This window comes from Medicago sativa, chromosome 3 (genome assembly GCF_051527215.1).
Source record: "Medicago sativa cultivar Bolivia chromosome 3, Bolivia_mono, whole genome shotgun sequence".
NCBI lineage: Eukaryota > Viridiplantae > Streptophyta > Magnoliopsida > Fabales > Fabaceae > Medicago > Medicago sativa.
The window spans coordinates 59411359-59431381 of record NC_140751.1 but is presented as its reverse complement, the minus strand read 5'-3'; the positions used below and the strand labels follow the sequence as shown (position 1 = coordinate 59431381).

At 34.1% G+C, this 20023-nt stretch overlaps 2 protein-coding genes across 2 annotated transcripts; both read right to left on the bottom strand.

The window, feature by feature from the left end:
- Positions 1-411: 411 nt before the first annotated feature.
- On the bottom strand, positions 412-852 carry LOC146938690 (uncharacterized). The gene has a single exon (XM_085749672.1). The coding sequence runs from the start codon at positions 850-852 to the stop codon at positions 412-414; it is 441 nt and encodes a 146-aa protein (XP_085605798.1).
- Positions 853-14338: 13486 nt separating this feature from the next.
- LOC146938689 (secreted RxLR effector protein 161-like) lies at positions 14339-14863 on the bottom strand. Its single transcript, XM_085749671.1, has one exon. It carries the CDS (start codon positions 14861-14863, stop codon positions 14339-14341), a length of 525 nt encoding a protein of 174 aa, XP_085605797.1.
- Between the last annotated feature and the right edge of the window lie 5160 nt (positions 14864-20023).

Here is a 20023-nt window from a genome sequence, read left to right as displayed (position 1 = left end):
TCCATTAGAAGATTAAACCCTTCGGCTTCCAGCAGGAACAAAAAAGGTGAAAGAGGGCCGCCCTGCCTCAACCCTCTCTCCATATGAAATTCCTTAGTTGGGATACATTCACTAACACTGAAGTAGTCGCCATACCTATACATTCCTTAATCCACTTCCTTCACAGGGTCTGAAACATAATTTTTCCAATTACCGCATCAAGGTAATTCCAACAAACAGAATTGTACACCTTTTTAAAATCCACCTTGAATAATAATAACTCTTCGTGCATTTTCTGGCCTTCTCAACAACCTCATTATAAATTAAAATACCATCTAAGATCTGCCTTCCTTTTACAAAAGTTGACTGAGAAGGGGATATAACACCACCATTGACACTCGATAATCTATTTGCTAATACTTTCGCAAACAATTAATACAAACATTCAACCAAAGATATAGGCCAAAAATCATTCACACGTTGGGGACTATCAACCTTAGGAATTAAAGCAATGAAGGTGCAATTAATTCCTTTAGTTAATTTCCTGTTCCGATGAAATTCTGCAACAAAACACATAATATCATCTTTCAACTTCGCCCAAAACTCTGTGATAAAACCAAAAGTAACCCCATCAGGTCCAGGATCGTTATTACTATCACAATCCCAGACCGTTGCTTTCACTTCTTCCAAGCTGAAAGGTTTTAATAAAGTTGCCACAAAAATGAAATTTTCCACACTAGGTCTCTCCACAACAACCTTATGATGAGCCTTAAAATGAGAAAACACAGCCTGTCGAACATCGGACACCCCTTCCACCCGCGCACCAATCACCAAGAAAGAAGAAATATTATTACCTCTGCATCGACGAGACATTAAACCATGATTTTTTTTTTGTGAATCGGCATCACCTTCATGCAACCAATTCAAGCGAGATAACTGCCAACAAATACTGGAATGCACTTGGAATAGAGAATGTAACTCATCAATTAAAGCACATAATTCCTCTACATCCAAGTCAATGCATATTGGCTTTTGTTACGGCCTTTTTCTGCCGCAAACGTTTGCGAGGAGGTTTTTTTATACAACCATTTTCCGCCGCAAAAACCTATTTGTGTGGGAATTTGTCCCACACAAAATCCATACATTCTTGTAGTGTAAGCTCATCGCCCTCCCCTTTACAATCCAACAGAGAGATACACTATTTCAAAGAAAAAATTCTACCCGGAAAATTACTTGTATGCTTTTTATGCCACTCTTTCAGCTCCGCTTTCAACAATTTAAATTTCTCATTCAGGACATAACCACCCCAACCATTCACCTTGAAGGACCACTAGTTCTCACTGACTGCTTATAACCCGATATATCTGCCCATTATTTCAACATTCTAAATGGCATGGGACTCCAATTCTCTAGATTAATAGATAAAACAATGGAATAATGATCAGACAAACTTCTAACTGAGCCACCTGAACACAACCCGTCCAACTCAAACACCACATCTATGATAGTAAAAATCTGTCCAACCAACTCATAACCTTCCCATCACCCCTAAACCAAGTGAATTTACGGTAACAGAAGGTTAATCAAGGAAGTATTATCGATCAACCTGTTAAAAGCATCACACCCCGCCAATCTCTGAAATGACCCCGCACCTTTTCTATCCTCTAAAGAACACACCACATTGAAGTCACCACACACAAGGAACATAAATATTAATCAAATAAAACTCCTCATCTGTTAAAATAAATTTCCCATGAATTAACAACAAATGATCATCGAAAAATGAAGACCACACCTCCACTTCATCACTATTCCAAATAACAAGTAAGCCTCCAGAAGCACCGACAGATGAACGGAAAGAAAAACCACGTGACATGCCTCCCCACAATGAAGCACAAAGATACTCATCCACAACCGACAATTTAGTTTTTTGATGATACAAAATAAACGGTTTCTGTTCATTCACCAACTTCCTCACCTCCGCCTTATTCTCGAAACCACCCAACCCCCTCACATTCTAAGATAAGATCTTCATTGTGAAGCCTCTAGCTTAGCTAATAAGTTTTTGATGATGTTTATTTTTGATTATATGCTATTACTGTTTGGTTATATTCATTAGTTGTGTAAAAGCACCCTAGAGGATCAGACATTTCATGGATCAGGCATTTCATCCCTTCTCTTTTCAAAATTTCATTTCATGTGTCCTAGAAAAATTGCATCTGCTCTCTGGTTCTTAATGAATCGATTCAGACAAGACTTGAATCGATTCATGTGTATGTCAAAACTTGCTGATGCTCTCGGGTTCCATATGATTCGTATCATTCTCACAGTGAATCGATTCAAGTGTGAATCATTTCATTTTCTATTTGAATCGATTCATCAAACTCTCTGACCTTGTTTGAATCGATTCAATCTCTTTATGAATCGTATCAATCTTCTTCCGGGCATTTTGAGTCGATTCAAATATCTCTTGACACGTTTCAATTTGCATCTATTTTTCTCTCCTTCTTGTTTTGTCTTATTTGGTTTGAATCGATTCATTAAGTTACTGAATCAATTCACTCAATTACTTTTGTGTGAAAATTTAGTTTTATCATCTTTCTCTATAAATAGTCTCCTCCTCATAACTCCGAAACTATTGAACATTTGCATCTATTCTCTCTAGGTCTCAAAAACTCATTGCTCATACATTCTTCAAGATTAAACACTTTTTCTTAGAATCACTTTGTCTTTGAGTGTGTAGATTCACTAGGGTGCTAGTAGGGATTGTAAGTTGGTTCTCTCAAGAAGATTGATTGGGCTTAATCAAGGCTTCAAAGGAAGTGAATAATCTCATTCCATCGCCAAATGACTTGGGGGTCTTTCTAACCGTTCTTGAAGTCGAAGGGGGTTCGTTTGCCGGACGTAGCATTGAAGACTCGAGTGAAGAGTTCGAAGGAATGCACGGGTAATTCAAGGATTTGAAGATTCAAGAAGCACCAAATTCAAGGGGTACTTGAAGTTTGGGGGAGTAGTTTACATAGGAGTTGAATAATTAGGGCTTTAATTTGAAGGAACTCTTGTAAACATTGTAATCAACATTTGTTACATAGTGGATGACCTTGGTGAAGGCGTACTTCATCAACTAGAGTTGACGTAGTTCTAAGAGAGGACAAAAAAGGGTGAACTACTATAAACACCGGTGTTATCTCTCTTTCCCTATCCTTTTTACTTTCCAATATTGCTTGTGATTAATTGAATAATTGATAGGTTAATTGCTAGTATTGATCTAATTAGTCTTTCATTGAAAATTGGCCTAATTCATTGAGTTAGGTCTCATACAATTTGCTTAGATCAATTGATTGCAAAGTCTATTCAATTCTTCAATTACACTTGCATTGTGTTTTTGAATTGATAGCATATTATTCTTGTTCATAGGTTTGGTTTGAAATTATGTATTGTTTTGTACCTTGTTCAAGGATTGTTAATAATTGATTGTGCTCAAAGATTTGTATCGTGAATCTCTCAATTCTAAGATAAAATCTTATTCCACATATATTTGGTATTTGTTGATTCATTGATTGTGATTGTTCAAGTAAAATTTCAAATAAGTCAATTTGTTAAAATCATTTTTCACAAATCTCCGAATAGTTTTTCAAACGCGCTATTCACCCCCCTTAGCTTGGTAACCATCTAGCCATATAGACCAACACATTGGACACACCACCATCGCTCACCCTCCACCCCCCACACAACCACCCTCACCGACCCTCTCCATCACCTGGTGGGGGTAGATGGGCAAGGGTGACGTTGGGAAAGGCGTCTTTTTGCATGGAAGGAGGATCAATTGGAACAATGTGTTTCTTTGTTCGATAACATTTTTTGTAGGATAATGTTGTTGATAAATGGGTCTAGATTTATACCTCTGATGAAGGCTACTTTGTCAAACAAGCATATCAGATTCTTACTCGCATGGAGTAGCCCAATACTGATATTCATTCACATCTGATCTGGAATAAAGTAGTGTCTATGGAAGTGTCGTTATTTGCTTTGAGAATTTTAAATAAAAGGATCCCAACAAAGGCTACTCTTTTTTGTTATGGAGGGGTGTCTTCTGGTTCTCTGTTGTGTATAGAAAGGTGTGGGAAAGAGGAAACTATTAATCACCGTTTCCTTCATTGTGATTATTTTAGTATGGAGTCTTGTTTTTTGTTTTTAGACGTCTCGTTTGTTACCCCGATTGATATTGGGGGAACATGCTCAACAATTTGGTGGTGCGTGTTCAGGAAAAGTATTTGTTTTTATTTCAAGTAATCTGGATGTCTTGTATATGGATTATCTGAAAGGAGCATAATGCCAAGACTTTTTTTAACAAAGAGCTTTCGTTGAAACAATTATTAGATTGCATCAATATTCATTCTTGACTGTGGGTGAAGACTCATAATCTTATTTCTTTTGTTGATTTTAGCTTATAGTGGTTTAATCCATTGCTTTACATTGGCTTATTTACTATGTAATTTTTCTTTTCATCCTTGTGATGGCCCCCTTGGTTGTATTGTTGACACTTTTTTCTTTCCCTCTAAGGAACTCATTATTAATATAATTTTTTGGCTTCTTCAATCTTTTAAGGAAATTTAATTATTTTTGTGTGTTTACCTTTTTAAATGTTTTTTTTAAATTATTAGTTTCTACCTAATTTCAACATAAACATTTTCAAACAAACAAGGGCATTCCAGTCATTCCAACCAACTAAAAAATGTCAAAAAAAAACTGTAAGAAGAATCACTACACCACATCAGTTACTCTCTCTCTCTCTCTCTCTCTCTCTCTCTCTCTCTCTCTCTCTCTCTCTCTCTCTCTCTCTCTCTCTCTCTCTCTCTTCCACAATTTCCCACACTACTTAAACAACTCTTGTTTAGTTGCTTAGACACTCACACATCACTGTCCTTTTTCTCATTCGATCATGGACATCCAACAAGAACTTTTCAAGTTCAAGCCCTACATGATCGGAGCCCTCACTTCTTTCCTAGCCATCTTCCTTTTCTTCCACCTTCTCCCTGCCATCATTACATTGATAATCTTCTTCTCTCCACTCCTCTTCACAACTACTCTATTTACCGTCATTGTTGTCATTTTGACTAACACCACTCCATCCAATAATGACCCTATTCATGTTCCTAGACGTCGCGAGGAAATTGTTGAATATTATGTCATCGCAAATCACCACCACCAACCCCACCCCAACAACCACAACCATCTTCCCGAGTTACCTCCTCCCGACAAGGATGATGGTGACGACGATGATGATGGAGATGACGATGACAATGTTGAAGATTAGAATGCAAAACATCTATCACCGTAAGACTATACTACTCTCTCTTAGTTTGATTCAATTCCCTTATTACCACTACCCTAAAAAATAACTTTAATTATGGGTTGTGTTAACCGGTGCCCCCGAGGCATTGGTTAAGGTATCTAAAAAAGGAAAAATTAAATTGAAAAAAATACTTTTTTGACTTTTGAAGCATTGATTACACAATTTTCAATGCAAAAGCTTCTATTTTTTCTTCCTTAACCCGTGCCCCGGGGGCACCGGTTAACATTTCCCTTTAATTATTTACTAAATAAATTTTCCATTTTTTTTCTTCTTTTTTTTCTTTTAGAGTTGTAATTGAATGTCAATATTGCTGTTCAAATAATTTTCTTAAAACTTCTTTTAGAATAATTTATTTATTTATTTATTTTTCTTTTAGAGCTGTAATTGAATGTCAATATTTTTTCTTGATATTGTAGGTCAATGTTGAGTCATCATTTTACGGGTACGGTTATCCGTTATTGCATGACCACTATCTGTCTTGCTTTGCGTTCCTTTTTTTACGACAAAAAACCTCAATTTCATGCATATATTTTCTAAAAAAATTCAAAAGCTTATGACTTTTACGTTTATATTTTTTGGGTGGTTTGAAATCTAATGCGTAATATGCTCTTAAAGGAAATAAATTTAACTGTACCATTCCCCATGTGCCATCCTGTATCCACATTGTTAATTTCATGTATCTTGTCTAGATTATGATATGAATTTTTATAATCAAAACAATTATACTCAATTTGTAATGTATCTTGTTTTAAATTTTCAGGTGATTAATTATGAAGAGAAGACGGTGATAGAGCGATAACATAGGCCATATATAAATGAGAGTAGATCACAGATAACTGACGGAAGATGATGCTCAACTATATATATAGTAGAGGATTAAATAGTTAATTTATGATCATAGTTTGTGTTCTGCGTTTTTACTTTCCTTTGTAATGGCTATAAATATAAATGCTGCTTAATAAAAAATAATAAGTACTTCTCTCAAATTCTTTTGCCTAGTTCTAACTTTTAATTACTAACTATTGGTAGGTTTGAATTTACTTGCTTTGATTTCTGTAAGAAAAGAATTAAAAAAATAGTTTCAATATGGATTTGGATTTCCTCATGTTAAAGAATCACACATATCTATCTGGACTTCGATTACTTGATCAAAACTATACAATCAAGATTAGATTGTTCATGTTTCGACGTTGATAAATTGAGTCTAAAATAAAAAGTCAAAATATATGTTGTCAAATTTTGATCTAATAGTCTAGAATGGGCGATTACAACAGGATTGCATGAATACATGAATGACATAAGACACTGAATAACAGGACTCACCACGAAGGTAGATTGAGAATATTGGATAAAGATAGAACGATTCACATGAATTCACCAAATAGATTTTGTACTACAATTTGAAATACAAATCATTTGATTTTTATTGAGAACGGTTAATAATGCTGATAAATATTATATGATAATAGTCAAATGTATTTAGTCTAAATTTATACCAAATACATTTGATTGTTTTATGATTATATTTAACACTAGAGCGAGTACACATTTTAGTGAAGTACAACACAAGAGGGAGTACACATTTTAGTGAAGTACTTCAGCTCTTGTATATGATTATCAATCGTTGATTTGAACATTAATCAACTGTTGATATTATTTATCGGGTCATACTAATAAGTGTCTTAAGGAAACTATAAAAGAAGAATTTTTTTTCTTATTGAAAATAACAATCTTTAAACTTTAAAAAAAAATTAAATAATACATTTTTGAACTATGATTATAGATTGATAATATTGGATAAAGATAGAATGATTCATATGAATTTACCAAATCAATTTAAAAATACAATTTGAAATATAAATCATTTGATTTTCATTGAAAATGGTTATGAATGCTAATTAATAGTAGTACCAATTACAATTTTAAATATAAGACAATAGTTAAATGAATTTAGTCCAAATACATTTGGCTATTGTTTACATAGAGGGAGAACACATTTTAGTGAAGTAAAAACACAGGACAATAGCTCTTGTATATGATTATCAATCGTTGATTTGTTCAACAATAATTGAGGAGTATTATTTATCGGACCATACTAACAAGTGTGTAAAAGGAAAAAAAGTATAGTTTTTTTTTTATTGGAAATAACAATTTTTAAATTTATTGGAAATAACAACTTTTAAACTTTAAAAAAGTTAAATACACAGTTTCCAACTATGATAATAGACACACTTTCCAACTATGGATATGAATGCGAACAATAGTATCTACCACAATTTTAAATATAAGATAATAGTCAAATGTATTTAGTTCAAATCTAGATCAGATACATTTCATATTTTCTTTTTATGCTTATACTTAACAGATTGTCATCGAGAACGATTAAGAATGCTAATAGTACCAATCACAATTTAAAATATAAGATAGTGGTCAAATATACTTACTCTAAATTTAGATCAAATACATTTGAAATTTTAATTTTTATGCTTATACTTGACATTAGTTGGAATATACATTTTAGTGAAACACTTTAGCGCTCTTTTGAATGATTATCAATCATTGATTTGTTAATCAACAATAATATTTTTTAATCTAAAAAAATATATTAAATACACAATTTCCAATATAAGAGGGGTTGGGTACCTCAACTGGTAAAAATCCAGTGTTCAAGTCCTTGATATGCCCTAATTTTGGACCTAAAAATACTTGTTCAATTCTTCTTTTCTTGCATTATAAGTCATTTGATATGTCTCTGATCAATTGCATCTTTCTCTGAATTTTATTTCAATGATATTTGCAAAATTCACATAAAAGAGTATTTTAGTCATTTCCTGCATTCAACTCCTTTTAATCTTTGAAAATTGTTTGAGTCTTTCCTTGTTTCAATCTCATGTCAAAATTCATTTCAAAAAAATATATATCAGTTAGGTCATTTTTTAGTCAATTTAGCCCCTAGGGGCATTTTAGTCATTTCCTGTGTTAAAATTTCTTTCAGTCTTTTAAAAATTTGGTTGAGTCCTTTCAAATAGTTTGAATAAGTCTTCATTTCAATTCTATGTCAAAATCCATTTTTAAATTGCATTTGAAGTCATTTTGAGTCAATTTTGCCCCTAGGGGCATTTTAGTCTTTTCATGTGTCAAAACCCTGTTTAAATTCTAAAAATTGTCTCTGAGTCTTTTAATTCGCTTGTATAAACTCTTGCTTTAAATCCCTTGTTAGAAAAACCATTTTAAAATTGCATTTGAGTCGTTTCGAGTCATTTTAGCCCCTAGGGGCATTTTGGTCATTTCACATAATATCTCTGTTTCATTTTAATCTGCTGTGTTTTACGTTAATTTTCAATTTATTTTTTCAATTCAATTTTAGTTTTAATTTTCATTTTCATTTTAGTCCTCGCACTTTTGTTATTTACATTTTAATCCCTTTTAAGTTTGTTAGAGTCCAAGTGCCATGTGTCCAAATGTTATTGGTTCTTAAGAGTTTGTTAGAGTCCAAGTCCATGTGGCATTTCCTCATTGGTCCAAGCACTCCTTTCATCCCCTATATAAGTCAAAGGTCCAAGTCAAAGTCTCACACATTCATTCATTTACCAAAAATCATAAAAAAAAATCAAGTTTTCTTTCCCTCTTTTCTTTTCCCACGTGACCATTCTTTCATCCTCCATAACCACCTTCAAACTTCAACCACCACCCCTAAGTAACTCCTCCTCCCTAACAACCTTCTCTAACCACCCTAACAACTTTCTCTCTCCACCATAACAAACTCATCAACCTCTTTCCACCACCATAAACCACCACCACCTTCATCAATCTCCACCTTAAACCTCCATCAAAACCAACACATTAACCGTCGCAATTCATCCTCATCATCATCCATCAACAACACCGTTCCAATTCATACAATTTCACCAACAATCAGAATCCAAACTGCAATTTCGTCAAGCTCCGAACAGTCAACAACAAGATATCGATAACAACGCAGTTTCGAGAATCGGCGGAGAAGAAAGGGATCGAAACAGATAGAGAAAGAAGAGGAAGCATCTTGATCAAGCCGGTTCGAGTTCGCATATATCCATATCGACGAAAGAAGCTGACCGAATCGAAATTCTCGTTGCTGCTTTCCGTCGAAGTCCCTCCTTTCTCCGATTTTTTTTCTAAGGTATCATTACTCTCTCTTCTTGGATCGATCTGTGTTCATAGTTCCTTCTGATTCGTGATATTGCGTCGTATGTTAACTTTCACCTGAAATCAATTTTTAGCTTTGTGCGGTCCTTTTGATTGAATCCATTTGTGCCTGTTTTAACGTGCTCAAGCCGTATTCCATGAGAGCTTGTTTCGTATGCCTGTATTCGTTGATTCTTCTTCGTTTTACCTTCGATTTGAGTTCGTTTCAGAGCTGGCACGTATGTATTATATCTTCTGAGTCCAGCCATGTTTGTTTCGTGTGCCTGTATTTGTGAGGAGAGTTTTGGGAAGAAGATGAGGAACGGGTGTTGAGAATTAGAAGAAGTGGAATCTGTTGTGTTTAGGCCTGCTGGTATGTTCAGTTGAGAGTATCACGAAAAATGAAAGAAGGTTGAAGAAGAGGGAGGGGGCGAAGCTTTGAGAGAAGAGAGGATTAGGAGGAGTTTTGAATGTGTTTTGAGAAACAAAGAAAGAATGAAGAACGGTGGAGAAGATGAGGGAGAAGGGGTTATAACCCGTAAACCCATAACCCGAACCGCTCCATACCCAGGCCCATTTTTTTCTTGTGTTTTAAAAAATCATTACAGTTCTGCTATATGCACACCCCCTTTCCAGCGTATTCTTGTTATTCCTTGCTGTTTACACCCCCCGCATGTTTTCTTTTTGTGATAAAATTCCAAGAAAATTGCTATTGGTTTTTGTTGCTTTTTGATGTTTCTTGATGATTCTTGCACGTTAAATCTTTGGTTAAAGATGTGTGGGAAAATATATTTTGTTAATTCTTTTTTGTTAAAATGTTGCTAAAAAACTTGTAAAAATCTTTGAAGATTTTGTGGATTCTTCTCGTAAGTAATTTTGGTGTTTGAAGATTATCTTTTGGAAGGCAATTGCATGTAGAAAATTCATTTCAAAGAACATGTAGGATATATTCTTGTTTTTGCTCACTTTTTATTAACATTTTTGTGAAGTTTCGATGTGGTTTTAAACTTGAAATTTTGTCACATAATTGTGGCTTTGAACATGTGATTTCTAGGGGTGAATTTGCCTCTTAATGTGGTGTTTGCTTGCTGTTTTGGTTTAGTTCTTGAGGACCTTGTGTTTGGTAAATAATGTGAAACTCTTTTGTGAAATAAAAGTGCATAAAGAGCTTGAAAGTCTTATAATTTTGGGCATGATAATTTCCCTTGGTTCTCATATTTGTTCCCTTGGAATGAATCACTTGAAATGTCTTAATATTGTGAGAATCTAGGGCTTGAGTTTGCTTTAGGATTATATTGAATTTCAAGTCCTTTTATCACTCTTTTTTTTTGCTAAGATTGCTAGTTTACTTTTCTTGCAAATTACAAATAGCTTTACTATGCTTTTTAATACTAGTTTCTATATCATTTGTGCTATTAACTCTTTCATTTCATGTTTCATTCATCCATGAGCATTTCATCTCCCTCTTATATTCTTGGTCCTTACTTTCTTGCAATTTAATTTGTACAAAGATTTAGAATGTAAAACTTAGAAAATTTTGTAATATTTTTTCTTATGCAATTTTAATTTCTTGGCAAAGAGGCCATAGAATGTATCTAGGCCAATGATGTAATAAGGACAATGGACTCTAATGATGTACACCGACACAAGCACCGACACATGCACACACACCACTTTAGATAAATAGCTAGAATATGCATGTTTAGATGTATGTATAGGATTGTATGTTTAGATGAATGTTTAGGCTTTATACTTAGAAAAAATCAATTTTCCAAAAAAATGTGAACAAACATCATTCAAACCATTTTCAAAATAAACCTTGGGGTCCAAAACCCCATTGAATTTTCCTTTTTATTTTCTTAATAAAAAATTCAATGAAAATTAATCATACTTTGACCATATTTTGCAATTCACTAATCCAACCTCACAATTTCATAAATCTCATGCCCTTGAGGCCTCTCAATCCCCATTCTTCAAAATTCCAATTTTCAAACTTAAAATCAACCAACAAAAACAAAAACATTTTTGGAAGAGAACTACGGTGGATTTGATCCCTTAATCGGGTACGTAGGCAAGGAACAAAATTCCTTCAATTCAACTAAAATAAAAATCCAAAAACATTCTTCTCCCTCCAATTCTTCACTTAGAATACCTTTAGGTGTAAATATCATTTCAAAATAGCATTTAAAAATAAAGCGCGCGCGTAGAAATTAAAGACGGTTCCTATAGGATACTATAGTCGTTATGGGTGCCTAACACCTTCCCGTAGCGAAAACAACTCCCGGACCTCGATTCTCAAGGGTTTTGCTTACTTTTTCCCTTCCCAAGAAAAAATAAGATGTCACCGGTTTGAAAGGTTCAAACGTAATCAATGTTTGACACCCGAAAACCAAGATCAAACAGTCCTGATAAGAAGAAAACTAACACAACAATTAACATGGTAACAATTGACATTCCAAAGAGAAAAAAAACACACTTTCCAAGATAATAAAACTATATTGATTTTTTTAACTAAACATATTATGAGCAAGCATATTATAAGTTGATATAATTTCTTTCTTCTTCATATATGAATCTAAACATAAATCATTTTATGTTTAACATATTTTCAATCAAAATAAAGCGTAGACTCAATTATATAAAAATCAATTTTTGTATCTTCACCAACGCATAAAACACACTCACACTCAATCACAATTTATGTTGCCACCATATTTTCTCCAAACTCACTTTCAATCCAAATTGTGTATGTTTTGCTATGAATGTAAGGTCGAAGAGTGATTTGATTCGATGTGGTATATTTAACCTTTTCAATGTTTATTTATTTATTTTTAATAAATTTAATGTAATTTTTTTTCTTTACTAATGTCCTTAGGACATTTTTTAGCATAACTCTTATTTTTAATGTTTGAAATTAGGAACCTAATTAAGTTTTGATTGAAAAGCTACATACTAATGTGAGGTGAATTGCAACTTAGAAGGAGAATGAGAGAGTATGAATGAAAACCATGTAAACTTGATTAAATGAAGAAATTTTAAGAAAACACTAAATCAAATACATTGTGCAATAACCCCTTTAGACAGTGGCGGAGCCACGTGTGGACTGGGGTTGGCCATGGCCATCCCATTAATTTAGGGTTGAAAGTACTATTATACCCCTGAGCTAATTTGAAAATTACAAACATGCCATTTTCTTTTCTGAAGGCTGAAGCGTGACCCCTTCTTCTCCTCTGGTGATTCAGTGCGACCTCCATCCATCACCTATCCCCAGTCACACCGCGACCGTGTTCGTCGCCATCTCTACCTCTCCGTCGAAATTGAAGCCCGCAATCACGCCACGACCTTTCAGTTACCCACTTTCAGTGCGATCTCTGAAATGAATCTGTCTCCATCTCACAAACCCTAATTGAGTAAGTGTAAATTACTTTTCTTTTGTTTGGTAATCATCTTTTGTTTGGAAGTTGCTTAATTCCTTAATCCTTTTTAACTTTAGTAATTCCTTTTTAACTTTCTTAATTCCAATCTGATTCATTCATCATTATGCTGAAATAATAATTTTCTTAATCACACACTTTCTTAATCCCAAACCGATTCCTTTTGCTTTGATTTTGGAATGTTTTGGGGTTGTGTACGTTTTGGTGAGATTTTGAGCTGCTTGCAAGTTGCTTCTCAGTTGTAATATTTATTTATAATACTTATGTTTTCATTAAAATAAATGTTGATGCAGGGTGTTTCTCAAATGAAACAGGTTGGGGATTGATTGGTAGAGACAATTGTGGGTTTGTCCTATTTTCTGAAACAAGGAGAAAAGACGTTGTAGTATCTCCTTTAGTAGCAGAAACCATGGGTCTGCGATGGTAGAATCTCATTGTCGAGATGGATGCTGAGACAGTAGTAAGGTCTTTTTATGGTGCTGTAAAATTTGCTGCTATAGATGATTTAATCATAGATTGTTTAGATATAATGTCAAGATTAGAAAATGCTAGTGTTAGCTTTGTTAAAAGAGATAGCAATGTTGTTGCTCATAGCCTGGCCTGCTTATCTCTTTCTGTTGGTTGTATGGTATGGAAAGGCAATGTTCCTAACCAAATTATGACTTCTCTTTGTAAGGATTTTCAAGTTAATCAATGAAATTCCTTTACTGTCAAAAAAATACATCCAGTAACTTGTTTTGCTTCTCAATTATAATGTTTATTTATAATAGTTTTGAACTGTTTGTTTCCTTATTCATACAATACCAAAGAGAGATATATTTGATTTTGAAACTGAAATTTGCTTCATTATGAGTCTTTAACACTATGATTAGATCAATTTGATAAATTTGTTTCTTTGAAGCAAAAAAGTCAAGAGGAAGAGTCGAAAAATCTATTCGTTTTCCAAGAATTGATAGCGGCCATCCCAAAAAAATTTGTCTGGCTCCGCCACTGCCTTTAGATACAGTGGGTTATGCTAACTAACAATGGTTACTTAACTATCAAGTAAATCAGATGGTTAAGTTAATGTCTTATTAACTAACTAACTAACCAACTTAATCTTATTCAACTAACTTATAGTTCACGTAATTGAATTCTAACAAACTCGTTCTATCTAAAGTATATACATCATAACAACTATATAGTAGACTTGTTCACTATCACATTCTCTGTGTTGATACTCTGTAGTGATCCTATTGGGTGGTGACCATTAAGGGTACATAATCCTCTGGACCTATAGTCTGAATTCAAACTTGTTATCAAAATTCATCTTGATAGGAACATCATAACCTATCTTCAGTTTAATCATCAGTGTATGCAGCTAGTTTGTTTGACAAGCAGCCAATGGCCCTACAACATATTTTGTCTAATAGCTAAATAGAGTAATCATAGATTGCTTTTTGGAATACCAAGAGATTGGTGCACCCTGAAGCTTGAACAAGTAGCCACTTGTACTTCTTCTGTCTACATTGTCCTCACAAAAATCAACATATGAAAATCCTTTGAATTCCAACTTTCCATTCATTTGAGAAATAGAAAATATAATTCCATATTGCATTGTACCATTAATGTATCTCAGGATATGTTTTGCGGAAAACATGTGAGTTTTCATTGACTTGTTCATGAATCTACTAGCTAATCCTACTACAAAACATATATTTGGCTTTCCTTGACACATGTATCTCAGAGAATCAATCAGTTGTCTGAACATAGTTGGATCCAAAAGTTCTTCATCTCTTGTACCTTCAATTTCAATCATTTCAAAATTATTCAATATCTCAGTAGCATACTTCATTTGATGCATACTTAAATCCCTTGAATTTTCCAGAGATTCCATTCCTAGAAAGTAAGCTGGCTTCCCAAGGTTTCTCATCTCAAATTCAGATTTCATTTTCACCTTAAACTCTTCTACATAAGCTATGTTGCTACGAGTAATAAGTATCTTTATGTGTTGTCTTTCATATATACACCATGCTCAACACTGCATTTCATAAATCCTTGTTGAACAAAGAATTTGTCAATTCTTTTGTTCCATAGTCTTGGAGCTTATTTCAAGCCATAAAGAGTCTTATGCAGCTTATACAAATTTTTTTCTTTGCCTTTTATTTCAAATCTTGGAGGTTGATTCATAAATTCAGTTTCTTATAATGGACTATTCAGGACAACTGATTTCACATCCAAATGAAATAGAGGTCATTTCCTACTACAATCTAGAGCAATAACTAAACTAATAGTCTCATGCCTAGCTACTGGTGATAATACTTCACAGTAATCAAGTCTTTGTCTCTGCTAGAAACCATTTGCCACCAATCTTGCTTTGTATTTCACATTTTTCGCTTCAAGGTTCTGTTTAAGCTTGTATACCCACTTCCCATCAATTGCCTTAGAATGTGTTTAGATCATAGAGAGCCAAATACTCTTAGGTGACTCACACATGGTTTCTTTTCTGACCATACTTCTTCAGGGACCTTATTTTCCAACCTCTTTATTGGACATCTATTCAAGATGTATGCAACAGTTGACACTGCTTCAACCTACAAATGATGTGGTAGCTGCTTATGCTTCAACATGGTTCTATCTATATTCAATATACTTATGTTCCTTCTCTCAACAAGAACATTATTATGTTGGGGATCATATGGTGTTGTAACTTGATGTATGATTTTATGCTCTTTACATTAAAAGGACAACAAATATCTGAATAAATTACATTCAATACCTTCTGTGCCACATATTGCTCTCCTCCTCAAGGACGATAGTGGCAAGACATTCAGCTTCTTTTATTTTGATCATGGGTTTGAAGATTATATTCTTCCCAAGAGAAGACTCTAGCATTAGTCCTTTCTTTTGATCAAACAATTTTAGGGATTCATTCTTCATATCCTTCATTTCAAGAACATATAGTACCTATTCAATCATATCCTTCTTGCCATTTTGCATATGAATGAGCATATTTCCGATTCCAGCAGCTTCCATTACTTTGTTACCAACTAGCTTCACATTAGTTCTTCCGCTTCATTCAAAATCATGGATTTAAACTTCTTGTATCAAGATACCAGGTCATAGAATCAGAAGCTTCATCAATATAGTTGTTACCATGAGAATTAGAGGATCAGAATCAGTACTAGAGGTTTCCTGTACAACCTTGGATTCTTCTTCATTACTATAAATATTCGTTTCGTTTCTTGACCAACATTTATTATCAAAATGCCCAAACATATTGATAGACGATTGGCAAGTGTACCAAATACTATCGAAGTAATAAAAATATTGATCCCACGAGGACTGTTTTTAACTTCAATAATTCAATTGCGTTATAGAAATAGGATGTGTAGAGTTTATTTTGGTTTGCCACTAGGCAGTAGATTTGGTTTGATTTTATGAAATCAAATAAATGAAAATAGATTTGATTAAGAAAATATGGAGAGAGATGAGATCAGATCTTTCGAATCCTCTAAGTTCCCCTAATTGGTATACCGCACCTATTTGTTATGAATCTTCTTCTAATTTACGATGATTAACAAAATAGCTCTAATCAATCCCTTGAATTAGAACCCTCTTCTCAAATTACAGCCCCCAATCCCTTGGGTGGTCTAATAATTCTTGAAGGTTTTACCGAACGTTAACCTATTATCACTAACAAACGATTATCTATTCCTAGACTAACCCTGTTTATTAGAACAATTCAATTAGGTCTAAGTCGAAAGCCATGGTCAGTGGTCATTCGTTCTCACAAAATCAGGTTATATGTGATCAAGATATAAAAAGCATTAAGAACAATTGAATTGAATAAACTAGAATTGAATTCATAAACAAAATAGAGTTTCACAGCAACATGTGTCAATTAGGGTTACAAAGATTCATCTCGGATCTAATCTCTAAGAGATTTAGCTACTCATAATCGAGTTTACGAATAGCATAATCAATGATTGAAATAAAACATACATGAATTGGTAAAAGGTTGAAGAAATCGCCCTTCTAGCCGTCTCCGATGTCTCAAAATCGCACTTTGCTCTCCAAAATCGTAACCCTTGTTCTCACCAAAGAGTGCAGTATTTATAGAGTTTTGGGCCTGAATTTGCAAAATCGCGCCGCGGCTGTATAATGGCGCGCCGCGATTTCCTCAAAACAGGAAGATGTGAAATTTCGCTTCTTAAATCGCGGCAAGGCTTGAATTTGGCGTGGCACTATTTGCTTCAGACTGACTTCAATTTTTCAGCTTTTTGCACTCCATAACAGTATAATTTGCATGAGAACTCTATCAAAATGTCACAATAAGTCCTAAAAATTACGTAATGACAGCATGTCATCACATATCACACTTAAGAGGATTCAGGCTCATCTTCAATTTTGGCTTTTCCTTTGCTATTACTTTGCTACTTCTTGTTCCAATTGTTCTTGCCAACTTTATTTTTCTTGAATTAAGCAAGAAGTGCTTGGTCTTCGATTTCTGCCATGCTTCAATTCATGTGCTTTTGCAATCTTCTAAAACACATTTTCATCAAGGCATTGATGAATGAGAAACAATGTTTTGTTTTCTTTCTTCTTGAATTCCTTATGCTCATTTGTCTGCACATTTGTTACATTTTCAAGAAGGGGTTCCATGCCACTGTTAAATTGTTCATATGCATCATGAAATGCAAAAATCACCTTCATATGCCTGAACCATCTTTCCCATTTTTCCCATCAAGAACTAGAAGATTCGTATGAAAGTATTTTTCACTGCCATCTTGTTGATCTCTAAAACTTTCACTTTCTTAATATGTTTGATTGAAAAGCTACACTCTAATGTGAGGTGAATTGCAACTTTGAAGGAGAATGAGAGAGTTTGAATGATTACAAGAACTTATACAGGATTTCTTGTCATCTTTTAGAGTCAACTTATAGTGGAAGTGGTTACTTTTAGGGCCTTTTTGTCAAGAATCCAGAAGAAAAGTCATGAAATCACAAGACCAGCCTCAGCCAAGATCGCATCGCGAACTGTATATTTGTGTCTCGAAACACAAGACAAATCACCAAGTTCAGCTTCTGCCAAGATCGTGTCGCGTGATATCAACCCCACGTCGCGAGCGTTGATAGTGAAACGACAAAGTTAGCCTCATAAAGGCTTGCCTCGCGATATAATTTCTTGCATCGCGGGCTGAAGTTCCTTAAATGTTGGTAAACGTGCAGCTATATACACTGGACCCCTAGGTTAGTGAGAAATCACCTTTTGACCAGCAGAAAATGGTGAAAGTGTGATCTAGGACGTTTCAGAGCGGTATGAAGTACTTATGGAGCGAGGAATCAACATCGATGATTCTTTTCTTATGTTTTTTTATTCATATAGTTTAATTTGTGTTTAGACATCATGAGCAGCGAAACGTCTCTAGAGTAGATCACGAAAAATGGGATTCCTATAATTATTTGAATCATGTAACTTTAAATAATTATATAGATTTCAGTTGATTGCTTAATGTTTTATTTAATTATACTTTTTGTTTGAATATATTTATGTTGATATGATTATTCATGAATAATGTAAAATCAAGGTCTACTAACCTTGGACTTTAATAAAAATAATAGTATAATTTGGTTGATTGTTTTCTAGTGTAGACATTCTCTCTCTCTCTCAATCATATTTTCAAACCCACAATTAATTACCATAATCCTTATCACCATTGTGGTAGTTTAGTTGAAATAACACGATCATGCTGATATAAACTTTGCCCCATTACGACATCATAGCACACTTGCTATTTTTTCCATTGAAAACTATGTAAACTTTATTAAATGAGCAATGCTATTTATCAAGAAAGATTTTATCAAGAAAGATTCAAGAATGACATGGCAGAATAATCACCCTTAGATTTTATCAAGAAATTGTCCCGAAATTAATGTTAGCCAATAACAGTGGCGGAGCCACGTGTGGACTGGGGTTGGCCATGGCCATCCCATTAATTTAGGGTTGAAAGTACTATTATACCCCTGAGCTAATTTGAAAATTACAAACATGCCATTTTCTTTTCTGAAGGCTGAAGCGTGACCCCTTCTTCTCCTCTGGTGATTCAGTGCGACCTCCATCCATCACCTATCCCCAGTCACACCGCGACCGTGTTCGTCGCCATCTCTACCTCTCCGTCGAAATTGAAGCCCGCAATCACGCCACGACCTTTTAGTTACCCACTTTCAGTGCGATCTCTGAAATGAATCTGTCTCCATCTCACAAACCCTAATTGAGTAAGTGTAAATTACTTTTCTTTTGTTTGGTAATCATCTTTTGTTTGGAAGTTGCTTAATTCCTTAATCCTTTTTAACTTTAGTAATTCCTTTTTAACTTTCTTAATTCCAATCTGATTCATTCATCATTATGCTGAAATAATAATTTTCTTAATCACACACTTTCTTAATCCCAAACCGATTCCTTTTGCTTTGATTTTGGAATGTTTTGGGGTTGTGTACGTTTTGGTGAGATTTTGAGCTGCTTGCAAGTTGCTTCTCAGTTGTAATATTTATTTATAATACTTATGTTTTCATTAAAATAAATGTTGATGCAGGGTGTTTCTCAAATGAAACAGGTTGGGGATTGATTGGTAGAGACAATTGTGGGTTTGTCCTATTTTCTGAAACAAGGAGAAAAGACGTTGTAGTATCTCCTTTAGTAGCAGAAACCATGGGTCTGCGATGGTAGAATCTCATTGTCGAGATGGATGCTGAGACAGTAGTAAGGTCTTTTTATGGTGCTGTAAAATTTGCTGCTATAGATGATTTAATCATAGATTGTTTAGATATAATGTCAAGATTAGAAAATGCTAGTGTTAGCTTTGTTAAAAGAGATAGCAATGTTGTTGCTCATAGCCTGGCCTGCTTATCTCTTTCTGTTGGTTGTATGGTATGGAAAGGCAATGTTCCTAACCAAATTATGACTTCTCTTTGTAAGGATTTTCAAGTTAATCAATGAAATTCCTTTACTGTCAAAAAAATACATCCAGTAACTTGTTTTGCTTCTCAATTATAATGTTTATTTATAATAGTTTTGAACTGTTTGTTTCCTTATTCATACAATACCAAA

What these genes read in the sequence shown, in the direction of transcription:
- LOC146938690 (XM_085749672.1), bottom strand. Translation starts at nt 852, where the DNA reads ATGTCTCGTCGATGCAGAGGTAATAATATTTCTTCTTTCTTGGTGATT.
- LOC146938689 (XM_085749671.1), bottom strand. Translation starts at nt 14,863, where the DNA reads ATGAAATCTGAATTTGAGATGAGAAACCTTGGGAAGCCAGCTTACTTT.